This window comes from Lonchura striata, chromosome 5 (genome assembly GCF_046129695.1).
Source record: "Lonchura striata isolate bLonStr1 chromosome 5, bLonStr1.mat, whole genome shotgun sequence".
NCBI lineage: Eukaryota > Metazoa > Chordata > Aves > Passeriformes > Estrildidae > Lonchura > Lonchura striata.
The window spans coordinates 43,445,594-43,462,026 of record NC_134607.1 but is presented as its reverse complement, the minus strand read 5'-3'; the positions used below and the strand labels follow the sequence as shown (position 1 = coordinate 43,462,026).

At 41.5% G+C, this 16,433-nt stretch overlaps 1 protein-coding gene across 2 annotated transcripts in view; it reads right to left on the bottom strand.

The window, feature by feature from the left end:
• Positions 1–205: 205 nt before the first annotated feature.
• The window catches only part of HMGA2 (high mobility group AT-hook 2), a 109,691-nt gene continuing 93,463 nt past the window's right edge, over positions 206–16,433 (bottom strand). For both annotated transcript variants that reach the window (XM_077783504.1, XM_021547399.2), the window contains one exon: positions 206–2,171. In XM_077783504.1, the coding sequence (XP_077639630.1) occupies positions 2,124–2,171 (48 nt within the window). In that variant the 3' untranslated portion in view covers positions 206–2,123. The remainder of the gene's footprint in view (positions 2,172–16,433) is intronic.

The following is a 16,433-nucleotide window of genomic DNA, read 5'->3' as shown; positions in this document are numbered from 1 at the left end:
AAAACAGAAATAGAGAAAATGAAATTGGAGGTGGGGGAGAGAGAGAAAGAACAACAAAAGTGAGAGAGGGGAGAATAAAAAACCTTTACATAAGAAGCATTTAAAATAAATCTGGCTGAAACATATTACAAAATCACATTTGTGTAAAATACACGAAAATACTTGTCAAGCATTTTCTTACAATCTACTAATTTTTTTTAAAAACACATATTTGTGATTGCATTATGCAAAAGCTGAGCTTGTTGCTTCCCACCTACAAAGCTTCAAGTTTCTTTGAAGGTTTTTTTTGTTAATTTTTAAAATTTTTAATACGAAAGTAATTTAAAATGTGTTCATTTTCCACAAGTTATTTTACAAAAATATTTTTGAATTAGGGATTAGTTGCAGTCCTAACTGTTTCGAATGTCTCAAAACTGATGCTGAAAGTAACAAGTTCATTCCATTTAAAGTCTGGAGGTAGGTCTTTGTCAATCAATTAGTCCATTTCTTTAAAGAATTCATTTGAGGTACAAACTTGGACAGTAATATTTAAACTTTACAGCTAAATTTTTTCTGTCATGTAGTGTCCTTGAAGAAAATTATCCTCACAAACCTATCAGCAATTCAATACAAAAATATATTCAAGTTAACAGTACATTACACAGAAGTCTAGCAGAGAATAGAGTAAGTACATAAAATAAAACAAAACAAAACCAAACCAAAAACTCACACAAAAAAAAAAGAAAAAAAAAAAACAAGTGAAAGAAAAACACATAGTCATGCTGAAACACAAAAAAGACATTGTTTCCTTAACTGAAAAAAATGTTGAAATAGAAAAAAGGGGAAAATGCAGATACTCATGATTATCTACCCAGTAAAAATTTCCTGCACTGAATGTGTATAGCAGCATGTATTTATCAGTCTGTTGAGTTATTTGTAAAAATCAGAGGTAGTATTGAATAGTGGGGTAATATTGCATTTGGTGCTAAAAGTGCTGCTCTGAATGAAAAGATGGAGAAATGCCACTGGCACAGAAATGCTCAGTGAACCATCCTATGTCAAAATACATTGCTTAATGTAATGCATGAGCTTAGCTGAGGTACATGGTGTTCATTCTTACATTGTGACTGATGAGTAATGAGGAAAGATTCAATTCTTTCAAAATACTGGTACAGGGCAAGTAGAATTAGAAACTAAGCAAAAATCTGGATTTTTTTTTTGTTCAGATAAATTTACAATTAATTTCTAGGTATCTTTCTGTGTGTTTTAAAAGACTTTTATCAATAAAGACTTACTTATTAATGGCATAAAAGTGGTGTCAGTAATTTTTGTTTCTATAGAAAACTCCTGGCTCTAAGAAAGCCACGTTCCTGGCTTCCTATTATCAAGATGATAAGTACTGTTAATTTGGTTTACTACTGCTTGTGCTGATATGTTTGTATCTATAACTATACAACGTATCTTTGTCTTTCTTCCCTTTTGCAAAATGAAAGTACCTTTTTCATGTTGATTTCTTTCTTCTGATTACCAGCTGAACAAAATGAAAGATCAGCTTTCATTTTGTTTTTCCCCAAATAATAGTAAGTCGTAAAAAAAAAAAATCAAGTACAAGTCTACAAGAAGGTTACAAAAGAAAAAGAATAGTATCTATCCCATATCTTTGGTGTTCTAAAACAGGGAGTTCACTAAGTAGGGAGTGGGTTGCTGGAAGTGTTGCAAGGCGTAAGTGTTATACACACAGCCTTTCCTATTTCAATGCCCATTATAATGACTATTTTACAAGTTTCTTGTTTATACGCAGTGCAGTGAATGACATAAACCTGATTTGGAGCTCTTCTTGACCCAGTCACCCTTACTTAGCAGCTCAAACTATTAGTAGGTTAGGAAAAAAGAAAACAGTAATTAAAAGTTGCATCGTTAATCTGTGTCCCCTTTGTGTTACAGCAGTTTTTCACTAGACCTGGGACTGTGAAGGGATTACAAAGAAGATGATTAGTCAAATCCTTTTTAAGGTTATGTGATTTTTTTTCCCCCCAGGCAAAAGTGGAAAGACCATGGCAATAGAAAGTAAGTGGTCAAGGCAGTGTCTTCTCCCTTCAAAAGACCCAGCTGCTGATGAGGTAGAAATTGCATGGTGTGATCTCCTAGTCTTCTTCTGCAGATTCTTGTGAGGACGTTTCTTCAGTCTCTTCCTAGAAAACAAAAATAGGAATGATAAATACCATGGTGACCATACACCTTAGGTTGCCAGGTCAGTTGTCCCTCATGCAGCTGACAATTACCTCTGGAGCTAATAAAATGCCCTTCACAACTCCTGTGACGCCTTGAAGAGCCACCTGGGGGAGGAAGGAAAGGTACCCTTCTCTCTGATCCCCCCACCTTGCCCTGCCTTTCTTCTACGCCAGGAGATGTCAAGAAAAAGCATTCTGTGTCATGCTTTGTCATGGGCCTCTTATGGCCAGCAGGCATGAACAGCTAGAAAATGGAAACATTTTGAGCACAAATCCAATCCTAAGCAGTTGCTCTGGGAAGCCTTTCCCTCCTCACTAGCCCTAGTGCTGCTTCATGTTTGCCTTCAGCAAGCCGGACCAAATGTGATGTTCTTATTCTGCTTTTTAAGCAACTGTACAGTACCATTCAGGACATAGGTGGTGAACTGGGGGCAACTAACATTTCTAATAAAAGGGGCTGTCAATGAAAAGCTGTTTTTTATCAAATACTGAACATCATCACCTAAGACAGCACGTGAAAAAGATCTAGGAAGAAGAGGAATTCACCTCCTCAGCCAACTGAGACCTTTGAAGAATGACCAGCTTAAAACAGTTTATAACAGTCTTCATACTTTAATAGATTTGATTTTCCACATGGCTTCATTTTGTCTGGGTGGCTAACTGACACAATTTATAACTCTCTTCCTTTCCCAGGCCACTACAGTACACCATTCAGCAAAGCTTGCCTTAAAGCTTGCCTGCCGTATACTACCAAACTTCCATTCATTAGTGTTTGAAACACCTCAGCTGTGAAGGGCTCCTAAATGCTACCATGTGTGACACTGCTGCAGAGGAGCAGCATCGAGGAAAAACACAGTACTTTAATCATAGGCCACTGCTTACTGCAATCCCCTTTCAAAAGGTTTCGACCTTCCCCTGCACCTCCGTGCAAGAAAAGACTGAAAAAAAGCTGTAAATCCAGGGAATAAACATAACTATAAATGAATGGATGACAGCTTAAAAAATATAACCATAGCAGCATCAAGCCATGAGATTTCACACTGGTTTTGTTTAGTCTGCTTTGGGTTATGCGGGAAAAGTGAAAAGCATGAAGGAAATGCTCCCCCCCTCTTCCTTCATGCCCCCACCCCTGCTAAAGCTTGGGCCTCAGATATTTAGGCCAGTAGGTTTATACCTCTTGACAAGGAAACAGGCCATGACCCTGGGGTACTCTCTTGACCAGCAGGCACAAAGAAAGATGTAGCATGATCAAAGCCATGGATAGAACAGAGAGAGCAAAATCAAGTGTCAGCCGCCCTCTGACCTTGAATTTTCAATTCTTAAATTCCAGATGACACTGAATTATCATACAGATGAACAATCTTTTCCTCACAACTACTGTCCACTTGTAGCTGGTTATATTCACAGCACTGCAACAAAAATGATTCTCAACTTATGAAATGATCAAGCAAATTTTACTCTGTCTCTGGTGGCACTGGGGAAACTGAGCTCATACTCCATCAAATCCCATTAATGCATAATGCATTTCTCCTGCTTATCTTCTGTGCAGAACAGGACTGTTACACCATTTCAGTCAAGAAGAAAAATTGTATTTTCAGGCACCTACCGGAGGGCTAATTTAGGCTGCATGTGGAGAGAAACAGCAAAGTATGTCGGTTTGAGCCTTAGTAATTCAGAACTCAGAATGATTGCGGCAAACCCCAGTTTTGCCTCCAAGCCAAGTATTTCAGTTAAAAAATTACTACTGTGGGTTCTGTGCTCTTAACATAATACAGGTAGACATGTTTTGGTATTTGATGATGATCATGTGTTGAATTTCTTAGAGCACTGTGGTCAGCCCTGAGCGTCTGATTATCATTTCCTGGAAGACAGCAGTACACGTGTGGGTGCGGAGCAGCAGCTCTCTTTGTTTTATGCTTCGCTTGTCAGGAGACTGCTGAAACCTGATTAAATCATTTTTCCATGAAGGTAGACTTCCGATCACAAAGTAAGAATGATGGGGGAGAGGGAAAGTATGTGAAAGGACATACTTCAGAGCTCAGTCAGGGTGGCCACAAGAGAGCTCTTTTAAGTTAAAAAGTTGTCCACTCTAGTGATTTTTACTATGAATCTCACAGTATTTTTTCTTCCTAGTGACCCTTGCTGCAGTCACCAAGAAAATTAATGAGAATCTCTTCCTTCATATTTATGTATGTTCATGTAATGAAGGAAGTTTCTCTCACCTGCACATGTATGTGCAAATATATATACCTGTAGTACTGGGAAGGATGAGAAACTAAAAATCAAGCTAAAAATCACCCCCCCCCCCACCCGCCAAATATGCAAATAATAAGCTAATTATTAAAAAAAATATTTGAGACTGACCAACTTCAAAATCACATCAGTGTTGGGAAATACATTTTCATTAAGAAATTAAGAAAAGCTTTTCAAAGGAATCAGATTGTTCATTCCTTGCAAAAGCCTATGATGCCTCAGCTGCAGATGAGTGGTGTTAAGCCAATCTATCATGTAAGCTTCTTGTCAAGACACTGATGGAGACATGACTGTTGATCTGAAGCTCTTACAATTCAAACAAAGGGATACTATAAATCAGACATATATGCAAGGAGGGACCCAAAGGAAGAAGTGAGCAGAGGTTCTGAAAGACAAAATACAGGTGGTGTATAGTGCAAGAACAGAGAGGGATTTTTTGCACTTGTGAAAAACTGGTTGCAAATATCAGAAGGTTGTGCAGCTGGGACCCTCAACTAACCTCTGCCTCTACAGTTCCCCCCACTCCCGCAACACAAAGATGGAGGGTGGGGCAGGTATTTTGAAAAATGTGTAACCTTTAGAAGTTGAAAACCGGCTCTGTGCTGAGTCACTTCAGCCAGAGATTCACTGAAGTGCTGGTACTGTCAGGGCACAGGATACCTCAGGGGAAGGATGCTTATCAGTAGTAAGTACCCTCCAGGCACTTTAAATTCCTCACAAACCTGCCAAGGTTGATGGCACAGCCATGTGTCATAGTTCCGGAGTCAAAAGTTGAAGGAGGAACTGGGCCTGGAATTAAATACTTTTTAAGTCCAGATGTGCTTCCAATAAATTCAAAGAGAAGGGAACAAATTAAGAAGGAACCCATGGTCATTAGAGCAGACATCAGAAAGTCACTCAAAGTGTGATAGCCATGCAGAACATAAATTCAGCAACACTATCACAGGATGCACTCAGCCAAGAAGTGAAAGTTTCGGGTTACGCGGCAGCTTTAACTGAGGTTGTTCTCTCTTCGGTGCGTTCACTTTAGTTGTGGAGGCAGAATGGTGACATGTGTTAATTGACCATAAATGTGCATCGACCCAGTTTTGCCTTGAACTGCTACTTCCCAGGTTATTTGTTTTCTGCTGCAGCAAACTAGTGAGAGGTTGGGCCAGCAGACTGCAAAGAGAAACCTGAGAAAGCTTCAAACCAGGTTGGATCTGGCTAACAGGGAAGCCACAGCCATGAGAAGCTCTGAGAGAATAGGACAAATACTTGAAGAACAGAGTGAGTACTCATATCCATAACTCAGGCTTTGCTCCTGCTGCTATAACAATATCCTATGTGACTCCCCATGCATCCATGTGTACATCCCCATACATGTATCCTCAGGGGCTGATTGGCACAGGGACCTGCTGCAGAAGCAGTTTTACTTAGCACATGCTGTTCTTGGTTATCCACGGGTCCCACGTCCTGAGCTGCTACAGGACATAACACGGCATTGTATGGCAAAAGCAGCACACTGAGCCATTCCCACCCACAGCTGCTGTAACTGCCCTGTCAGCCAGGCAGTGATAGGGAGCTGGTGTCTCTCCCAAAACAGAGCTGGAAAGTGGCTTTCTCCAAAGCTCATAAAGGATCCTTTTCCTGAGGGGCATCACTGGCAAGGGGCTGACATATGTGGACACCAGCCCGGACCCTCATTCTCACTGAGGTTGGCCTCCCGCAGGAGTGAAAGGACAAATACTTTGCAGTGACTCACAGCAGGTATCTGCCCTCAGAAGGTCTACTCTGTTGTTAGTCCTGATTTAACAATGGTGAAGGTAACAAAAAAGGAACAGGAACCAGAACAGTAGGTTTCATTTAGAAGTGCTGTCTGCAGCCAGTATGTTTACCTGGGCTAGCCAACACAGGATTTGAAAACATGACAATCTTGGTGGGATCTGGTTGCCTGAAGATGGCACCTGAGACTGTTTTATCTCAGTTTTATCCCTGGATATCTCATCTGGTAAGATAAGCCAGAAAGGTGCTGGTCTCCTGTGTCATGCCCTCCTCCTCTGTGTGGATCCCTGTGATCCCCTGGGACACCCAATGGCCACAGACCAACTGTGTCAAGATGTGTGGACCCATGAACACCCTCCAGAATGATGAAGTTGAATCTCTGCTTTGGAAGTCTCGGTGCTATGGAAAAACAAACTGGTGTCAGACTCTTTTCAGTGCTGCCCAGCAACAGGATGAAGAGAAATGGCCATAAACTAAACAACAGTAAGTTCCACCTCAACATGAGGAGGAACTTCATTACACTGAGGGTAGCAGAGCGCTGAAACAGGCTGCCCAGGGAGGTCATGGGGTCTCCCTCTCTGTAAACTTTCAAACCCCACCTGGACATGTTCCTGTGTCACCTGCTCTAGGTGACCCTGCCTTGGCAGGGGGGTTGGACTGGATGATATCCAGAGCTCCCTTCCAACACAAATGAGTCTATAATTCTGTGCTTCACTGCTAAACCTCAGAGGTGGTACCATCCAGAATGGATGTGTGCCACAAATGATTGTATTTAAATATCAACATCTTTTCAGATCAAAGTCACCCCCTGATCCCAAGAGACTTCTTTCCCATGACATCCTGTGCATGTGAAATGTAACTCTACCTGCTGCCCAAGACCTCCATTTGGTGATCCACATTTGGCTGGTGCAGGCTATTTTTTCTAGAATTACAAGCAGCCAGTAACATCCTAGTGGCCTGAAGAACAGACATACTTGTTTTGGTCCTTGTATGTCCTCCGCATTTTTTTTTTTGTGGACCCCCACAAACTGATAAAAACAAAATCTGATGATGAAACAGTTGCTGGTAGGAGCATTCCCCCACCTGTAGCAAGGTAACTGTGGCATTTTTGTAAAAATGTTTTTTCTGTTCTAATACCCTGGGCAAAACTTCAGGGTTAAATGTCTTGGCCCCATGAAACTCACTGGCAATTCACTTTTTTCACCTTCTGCTCATGAATTTCTGACCTGCAGATTAAAAAATTAAAACCCATTTTGGAATGAACTGCAGGATCACAGTAATGTTGCATATGGAGTCTCTGAATTTGCTATAGCTTTCATTTTATAACGAAGTATTAGCTATTGGCACAGATTTTGCTGGCTGCTTTTTAAGCCCAAGAGGGTATGCTTGAATAGATATGTCAAAAAGAACTGCTGACAAGAGCAACTTGCAAACTGTGGACCATTGTCTGCTGTTAACATGTCTGAAATCCCCTGGCATGCAAGCTAATATTTTCAGAGGAGTCCCTGAAATATAGAGATAGGAATAGATGGCTTCTAGAGCAGGGGCCAGGGCCCTGACTCTGCCCAGCTGAGACAGTGCCATCCTGACTCCACAGCCAAAGCACCGAACTGCTTTAGAAATTCTTACAGCACTAACAGACACTCAGCGTAGATTTGTTCTGCGTGAAGATTAGGATGGGATCCACTGCTTCGAGCTCTTCACTCTCTGCAAAGCACACTAGTGAGCTCAGTGACAGATGTCACTCAGCAGTAAGGCAAAGTTTAACTCCAGAAGCTGTATTCAGAACTCAAATTGTTGCAGATATACTTCACATGTCACAGTGAAAGGCTTTATTAGTGCAGAAGAGATCACCATGACCACATAGAGAAAAGGCCTTGACCACACACATGGCTAACTGCTGGATTAAAAAATTATTTTAAGGAATTATTTCAGTATAGAAACTCTGTCTCTAAATGCATATAAGTCAACCAGATCACAAGCAAGCAGTTGCTGTGCACTACAACTTCTAGCATGCTAGAAGGAGCGCAAAGCCTTTAGCTTGGTACCTAACAGGACAGTTAAAAACTCTGGCTACAGAGCAGTTCTGAGACCCCCTGCCTTCTCCTACCACTGTTTCTGCAGTCATTGACTAAGTCACGGGACAGCCCTGGGAGCAGTGAGCAGGCAGGTTCCCCCCCAGGGAAGCACAACTTTCAGTACTTAAATGACATAAAATATAAGCAAAGAGCCAAATAGAGAGATGCAGCTGATGGGGCAGTTTGGGGTTAAGATGTAGGGACTGGAAACAAACATTCTTGCTTTAAATGTGTAAGTTCCTATTGACCTAGCCTCTAACAGCCCACTTCGTTATGTAAAGATGTAGGCCTTCAAAAGACCACAGATTTGGCCATAGCATGATGGCATAGCAATTTTTAAATACCAGCAAGCAGCCTTGCTGAGCTGGTGCTTAACTTTCCCAGTGCTCAAGTGCTTGCTGGTGGCACGTGCAGAGCTGCCTAATGCTCTTGGGAGCAGTCTAAGGGCTATAAAATATCCTAAAGATCAATATGACTTAGTGATGTCCTCCAAGTTTTCACACTTCGGAAGGCAATGTGTAACAGACAGCAAAAATAAGACTTCTTAATTTTAATAAAATTGCGTACATGTATGCAATAGCACTGGATTGGAAATTCACACATGGACTTGTTTTGAAATGCCCATGCTCTCTGATCTGAAGTAGGTATTCAAGATGGGTTTTCTACCTTCAAGGAAGAAGGCTCCTCCCTAAACCTTTGTGTATGGAAGATGTATCTTTTTTCTATTAAAATCAGTTCACTTTTATATAAATAACCAATTGCTTTGTGAAAGACAGAAAGGGAGTAAAGAAAATAAAGCCAGAAACTGATGATATCCTGCGGGTCACCAGCCTGTGGTTTTTTAGCTGCATAGTTAGTAAGCAAATTAAGTGTGTCCTCTCCTTTTACGGCTGGACTAGCACTGCTTGACTAGCAAAAAGGCTGCTCATGGGGATTACTGGATAATTCACATCCCCAGCTGTTGGAGGAAGTGAACTAGCTGAGGCAGCTGAGTGAAGTTGCTGGGGCTGTGCTGGGATTCAGCTGGTAGAGGTCAGAGAGAGTTAACCATCCATATACACACAGAAACCACTTCTACAGATCCCCTTCCTCTGCTGGAGGTAGTGTCCTGCCAGGCTTGGCCAAGTTCTGGTCCTTAAGCAATAGGTTCAGATAACTGGAGGGGACCAAGACTTTACTTAGGAGGATTCCCACAGGACAGGACAAGACAGGACATTCCTCTTTAAGTTAGATCAGCTTACTTAAAATATAGATTCAAGTCTATTCTTCCTGTTAGGTTAAGGGGAATATAAAACATTTCTCTATCTCCTAGCTTATCTCCCACTAGGAGAACTGTTTGATATAATGGAGTGATAATGAATCTCTCTGGTTACTTTGAAAGAAAGGGCTTATCTGACACAGGAGTTTTAAATCCAGGAGGGCTCACACTGAGAACTTCCAGAAACAGGAATTAGGCTGACTGACATTTAGTCAAAGCCCAAATGTAACTGTCTTAGGTTTTGCCTCTCAATTTCTCTTACAGATGATCTTGAATGAACCTCAGCTTTAGGTACCCAAGTTTGCCATGGATTTTAAAGCAGCCCTGGAATTAACTCAGCAATGAGGTTCCTGCAAGGCAGCAAGTCACTCAGTGCCAAAGCCTGTGTGGCTGAAGCCTTTGAAATTGAGACTCAGCTGTCTAAGTTACGTCAGGCCAGATTTCTTAAACGCGTTTTGGCATCTGAGTACAGCAAGTGCCTTTTTGACCTAAGCAGGTCAAAACACTTTGAAAAAATCTGTTCCCCATGTGATTAAAAGGAGACTGAAAATATTCAGCAAAATCTCAGTACTGGTCAGAAGAAATTTGCAGGAAACACTGTTTAAAGTCTGCAAAGCACAGACCTAAAGTGAAAATGGTGCTCGAAGCAATTGTGGGTGCTATGCAACACTGACAGAGATGTATTTTGTCTTGGAGAGCTTCAACCCTACAATATATAAACATTTCTGGTGGAAAGGAAACAAAATATTAAGAAAAAGAAGGCAGCGGTGCTGTTAGAAACATATACAACTGTGCTGGACTGACCCCAACTTTGAGAAGCAGCTCTTACAAACCTCTTGTGGATGCTGTAAACTGGAGGAATGGTAAACTGTTCTGCATTCACAGCCAAAATCCAGACTGGAGCATAAGGCAAGCAGAGGCTCTAATAATAGTCTCTAATCAACTAATATTTGTATCCATAATTAGATGAAAGACCAAAAGAAGGTGGATGCCAACCTTAAAAATCCTTAGACTTGCCTGAAATAGTTCACTGAAATGCTGTGGGTGACTGTGTTAGCTCTGCTTTCTTGTGGCACTGGAGATGGAAAAGCCCAAAAGGATACTGGAGCCCACACAAGTAAACCTGAGCAAATCTGCCTTCCCCTTGAGCCCTTGAGGTACTTGAAACAGCACCAGTTTCTCTGCATATTTTATGCTGAGTGGCAGAGGAAGGATTACAGCAATGGTCTCCCTGAATGGGGTAGGGAAACACTACAGAGGCTTTGAAATGTAGGTTAAACCCACATCATTTACTTTTACCTCTCCCTCCCTCCCCCACCAAATATTAAGCATGAAGAGGAAAATAAAGTAAGGCTTGTTATATTTCTATTCTCTTTTTTCTCCCCCTAAAAACGACCACTTGTTACAGACAGGAAGCAACTGCCAAAAGTTGTTCACCTTCAATCCTTTATCACTTAAAAAAGCATTGTGGCCCTGACCACGAAGCCACTGGCAAGAATAGTTTGGGAAGAGCTATCTATCTACAGCAATAAATAACAAAATAAAGCATCTTCCCTTTTGAATCCCAGCTGAGAGATTTTGCCAAGTGATCAAACTTGTCTGAACCTCGGAGCAGCAGCTTTGAAGTAATAAGAAAGAGATTGAAAACTTGCAGCCAAGAGCCGCACACACCTCATTAGGGTCCAGCCATGCGGGGAGGCCAAGCAGCAGCCGCTGGGCCCAGCCCCACGTCCCCGCTGGAGAGGGGCTGTGGGAAGGGGAGATAAAAGCGCCTTTCACAGTGGAAGTGCACTGGTGACATTTTTACGAGCGCCAGCCCCGAGGCTGAGCGGCCCTTGCCATGCTTCCAGCCGCTGGTGCAGCCTCGGCAGGGCAGGGCACGTGGGTTCTGCCGCCGCCATCCTTGTTCTCCACCTCTCTCCTGGCTTTTCTCATCCCTTGATTTTGTTTCTGAAGGAGTAAGTTTAACATACAGGGCTCTACCTTGCCCTGGCCATTCTCAGGAAAGCCCTCCAAAATGAGAAACATATTTCTCAAAGATAGTGAGCCAGGCTCCCCGAGCTGGTTCAGCACACAGTATAATTCAGAAAATGATTTTTAACAACAACTACAACAACACACCAAAACACAAAACAAAACCAAAAAAACAAAAACCTCCAAACCAAATCAAAACAAAAACAATAAAGCTTAACAGACTTGTAAAATGCTTTTAAAAATGTCTGAAGATTTTGATCATGGATTTTGCCACACAGACACTATCAAGGCGGCGTGCTTCCAGCAATGCAGAGTATTTAACTTAGAGAGTTGAAGTTCTGGGTTTAATTTTCAGTTTCAGACTAAACAGCAGGTCTGCAGTGAAAGGCAGGCGACAGCTCCTGAGCACAATGGGGCAATGGAAATGCTTCTCTTGCAAACTTTACTGATTGTGTAACCGTGGAGCACCTCTTTGTGCAGACCAAAAAGCAAAATCAGAGAGGTTCGTGTTGGTTTTAATAAACTTCCCTCATCCCTTCTCATTTTTACTGCAAGAATTCAGCTGCTATTTTATTATGTAATGCTGCAGGCTAAAAATATATCCCTAATTTAAGCCACCTTGCCAATAAATCTACAAATACCAGGTAATCCAAAAAGGGTAGTAATGGTTTAATGACATACTCTTTTTGTCATCTTAATATGTTCAACTCCTAAAGGATTTAGAGTGATGAATTTAAAGTTTTTTTCAACTTCTTGAATATCTCACACTCTGAATCGGAGGAAAGTGTGAGAAAGTTTGGTCCTCCTCAGCGCAGAACAACAACCCAACCGTTCTAGATCCATCTACGCAGCGACCCACAGGCCAAAGCTCTTTATTTCTCAAAGCAAGATAATTTGATTCAAAGTGAGTGAGGATCTCAAATTTAGTAGATACTGATGATTTCCTTTTGATTATAGAATCTTTTATGCAAATTTCTTTTCACATTGAACATATACACATTCTATAATCAAGTCAGAGGAAGTATCCTGGTGGAAATGTATGTTCCAAACATGTTTACTGTACAACTGAGAGAGATTTACAATGTTAATCTATTCTCCTTTCTAAACATAAAAAAATACTAACGTAAATTATAGTTAATGCCTCACTCTATAACACAGTTCTCAGGAAACTATTGAAGTGATTGAAGTATTGAGCCTCCTAACTTACTGTAACTGTGTCTTTGCTGTTCTGAATTCAGTTTACAGAATTTGCTTCAAAATAAGTCTGAGAATCAGGGAAGGGGAGGGGGTGGAAGCCATTTGCTACCCTGAATCTGATATCTCCGGGGTCCTAGAGCTCACATGTTCCTTCCTTCCAGACTCAAGTCTGGTTTCAATGGAGTTCTCATTTTTCTTCCCACTAATCCTGCCGTGAGATCAACCATTGGTAACTCTGTGAGAAATTAAATACCAGGATGTGGGAAATATGAGATCTGAATTCAAGCAGAATGTGGGTGATTCATTTATTTCTCTCCTTCTCTTTTCCCATGGTGGTTGTAGGGCAAATAACTCTTCAAACCTGAGATAGAGATTGGCCCTGAATAATATGACTACACTGACAGAGCAGAGGCAAAGCAAGAACTACACTGGCAATATTACATCCCTCTCTAATTATAAGCCTTAGCCATTTCTGAAGAGAGATTTCAGCCGAAGTTTTCTGAAAACATTCTGGCATTTCCAAAAATGAGAGATCAGCAGCAGAACTTCATCATACTGATGCTCACCATCTGCTGGATCAGACTTCATAAAAAATTTAAAATTTCTTGTATTGGGATCCCAATGAAAAAGGATCCATGAGACAGTTTTCTATGACAATGTGAGTGCTACAATGCCCAACAGTCAGGCAGTGATTTTTAAGAGCTTCTTCCTTTCTCAGCGTGAGAAAAGAACATTTATTTATTTAGGTCCTGTATGGATGAACTCAAGATGCTCACAAACACTAGGCTGTGCAAAGATTTAGATCCTTCACACACTGTTTGGCAAGGTGTTGATGTCTGAAAATCACCTGTGTACTTCAGTAGCCTTCAACATGAAGTGCCTAGGACCGTAATTCTCACTGCATGGTCTACCATGAGGCTGTAATACTCCTATATTTCTTATTGCCTGCTGTCACAGCAGTCACATGCCTACAATATCCAATGAGCAGTCAATGACCATGAACTCTGAATGTGACCCCATACTGCACCTTGCCCATCACGGACCGTATTTGTTGTCTGGGCTGCTTCACTCCATCCCAGCACTAAGGAACAGTACAGTGAGAACATCAATGGAAATGATACAGAATAGAAGTTCCACCAGGAAAAATTGTTTTAAAGTGCCTACCACAATTGATTCACACTGATTATGAATCCTTCACCTGAGTTGTCTTCTCTGAACTGCAAGGGAGGAGACAAGCTCATAGGTTCAGCCTGTCCATCCATGTTTGGCCTAAGTGTCACAAGCTGAAGGACTGCCCAGGGAGGCCAAATGTCATCCTGGGGTAGCATGGCAGCACTGATTTCAAGGAACTAAATTCACAAAATACCACAAATGGCCCACAGAGTACAGTCAGAGTAGCTGAAAAATTCTTGCTATTTTTCTATTTTAAGACTATTCTTTTGGATGACAAGAGGACCTTATAAAATTTTCTAGATGCCAGGGAAAACCCAGAAAAAAAATATTGTCTTCTTATTGCTTCATTCTATAACATGTTTAAATATATTAATATGGGCTGAGTATACTGCTTTTTCCTAGCCAAACTTTATTAGTGCTGATATGTGAAGACTTTAACTATCTATCTGAGCAAATTATTTAACAGACAAAAACCATATTTTCACTGACCTTAACTTTGATTCTGCTTGCACCTACCTTATTACACATCCATTGCAGCATACTTAATCTTTAAAATAAAAATTGCAGCAGAATTTATATGGTCCTGAATTAGAACAGCATAGATAAGAGCAATTTCCAAGAATGGTTACATAGGTTTGTTTCCTATGTATTTCAGTGCAACAACTGAGCAAGGATACAACCCTGGAGTGTCTGTAATAATATTTAAGTCAGGAATAGGGCATCTTTCAGTGGCTTCAGCTGGATGTGGAGGAGCAACAACAATGCGGACCATTGAAAATGCAGAGTCCTTTATGAGAAGCTCAGGAACCAAGCTCTCACCAAAGAGCACTTTCCTCCTGTGCAGCCTTCTGCTCCTCATCTTTGCTAATTAGCATTTTGATTATTACTCTAAGTCCACAGAGTGATCATGCTGGTAGTTTCAGCTTTCTGAGTATTACACAGGAAATATCTTAAAATAATCCTTATTTTCAGGGAGTAGCCATGTGCTGCTGAGAATCTTGTGTGTCTTGCATGTCTTATATGAAGTAAGATACACAAGTGTTAGCAGGACTGACTCTTGCTACTCTTGAAAATCTCAGCCAAAATATATAGCATGTGTATGCAAAAGTAGCACTGTTTAATTTACTCCTGACTGGCACTTTTTTAAACACTGCCCAGCTATGCTCCTCAATGGTGTTTCCCAAGTACACACCACAACCCCTTCTCTTCTGGCTATTATTAGGGAGACTTCAGTTTGTGCCAAATCAGAGCCAAGTTCTGAAATGGATGGAGTGCCTCCCTAAACACCTTTTGTGGCCACAGCCATGGGGTCAAACACAAAGCCACCCTGCCACCAGATGTTGCTTGTCTGCCTCAGGCTTCTTCCACAAGCAAGGAGTGGGGAGGCAAGAGTTAGGGAGAGGTTGAAGAGGAGCGTTGCGGGCTTAGGGAAATCTTTTAGGTCACCCCTGCATCTTCTAGCCTTCTACCACCAACTGCAACACCCATTCCCCGTGCTATGCAAGGAGTGGCTCAACAGCTGTAGTCCCTAAAGTTTTACATCCTAGCTTTTAGGGTCAGGTCTTGCCCAGCACACCAGAAAAAGAGCAGGGACCTGAAAGCATGTCTGTGTTGAATGGGCAAATGTGTGACCAGCGCTGCATTCAGAAAGCTGCCTCCTGCCCTAGAGTTTGCCTTAGGGAAATAAATGTGTGTTTGAGCTGTCAAGAATCCATTAATGTTCTTGTTCATCATTCTCTTGCTCAGAGATGAAGGCTCCTCCTATGTTGAACTAAGTCACAGCACTCCTGCTCTTTGATTGACTCATAAACTGGCTGACAAGGACACAACATCTTCAAGTGGCACATTACAGCAGGCAAGACTGAATCCCTGAGATAGTCCTTCACAAGCCAGGAAGAAAAAAATATCTTGCTAAATCTGATTCCTTTTTTGTCACACCGGATTATAAGTGTGTGCACTTTGACAAGTCCCTCAGTTTTAGTGGAAAGGAAATCAAGACACTGTGAGACTTGCCCAGAATGGAACTGACACAGCACAGTTCTCAGAAATAAGGGTTTCAAAGGGAGCTGTGCTGTCCTGGCACACTGCTGACTCTGTTCCTTAGGCACTGCATGGGGCACAGAGACAAGTACCCTAGCCTGCCTTGTGGACCAGAGATGCATTAAGCAAGAGGATGTATAACTCAGTCAGCATTTACTGTCAGAATTACACATCTGAATTTAACAGATCTGTAGATGCAGTCAAATCAAATAATGTTTCTCCTGGTTGGTCACCCAGCCTCTTTGACTTTCAAATCCTGAGCTGCACTGTGTCTCAGGCTTAGGAAGCAGCACTAGGAACACTTCTCTTCTGGTAGCCTGGAGAGCTTGCTAGGATATAAAATGGAACTGCTGCTGAGGTATTTCCAGTTTTTGACTCTTTAAAAGTGACTGAATACCTGAATATACTCCCATCTTGAAGAGTTTTTTTTTAATCCACTGATTAAATCCAATCAATTTGTTTAATTTATTTACAGCCAAATTTCTG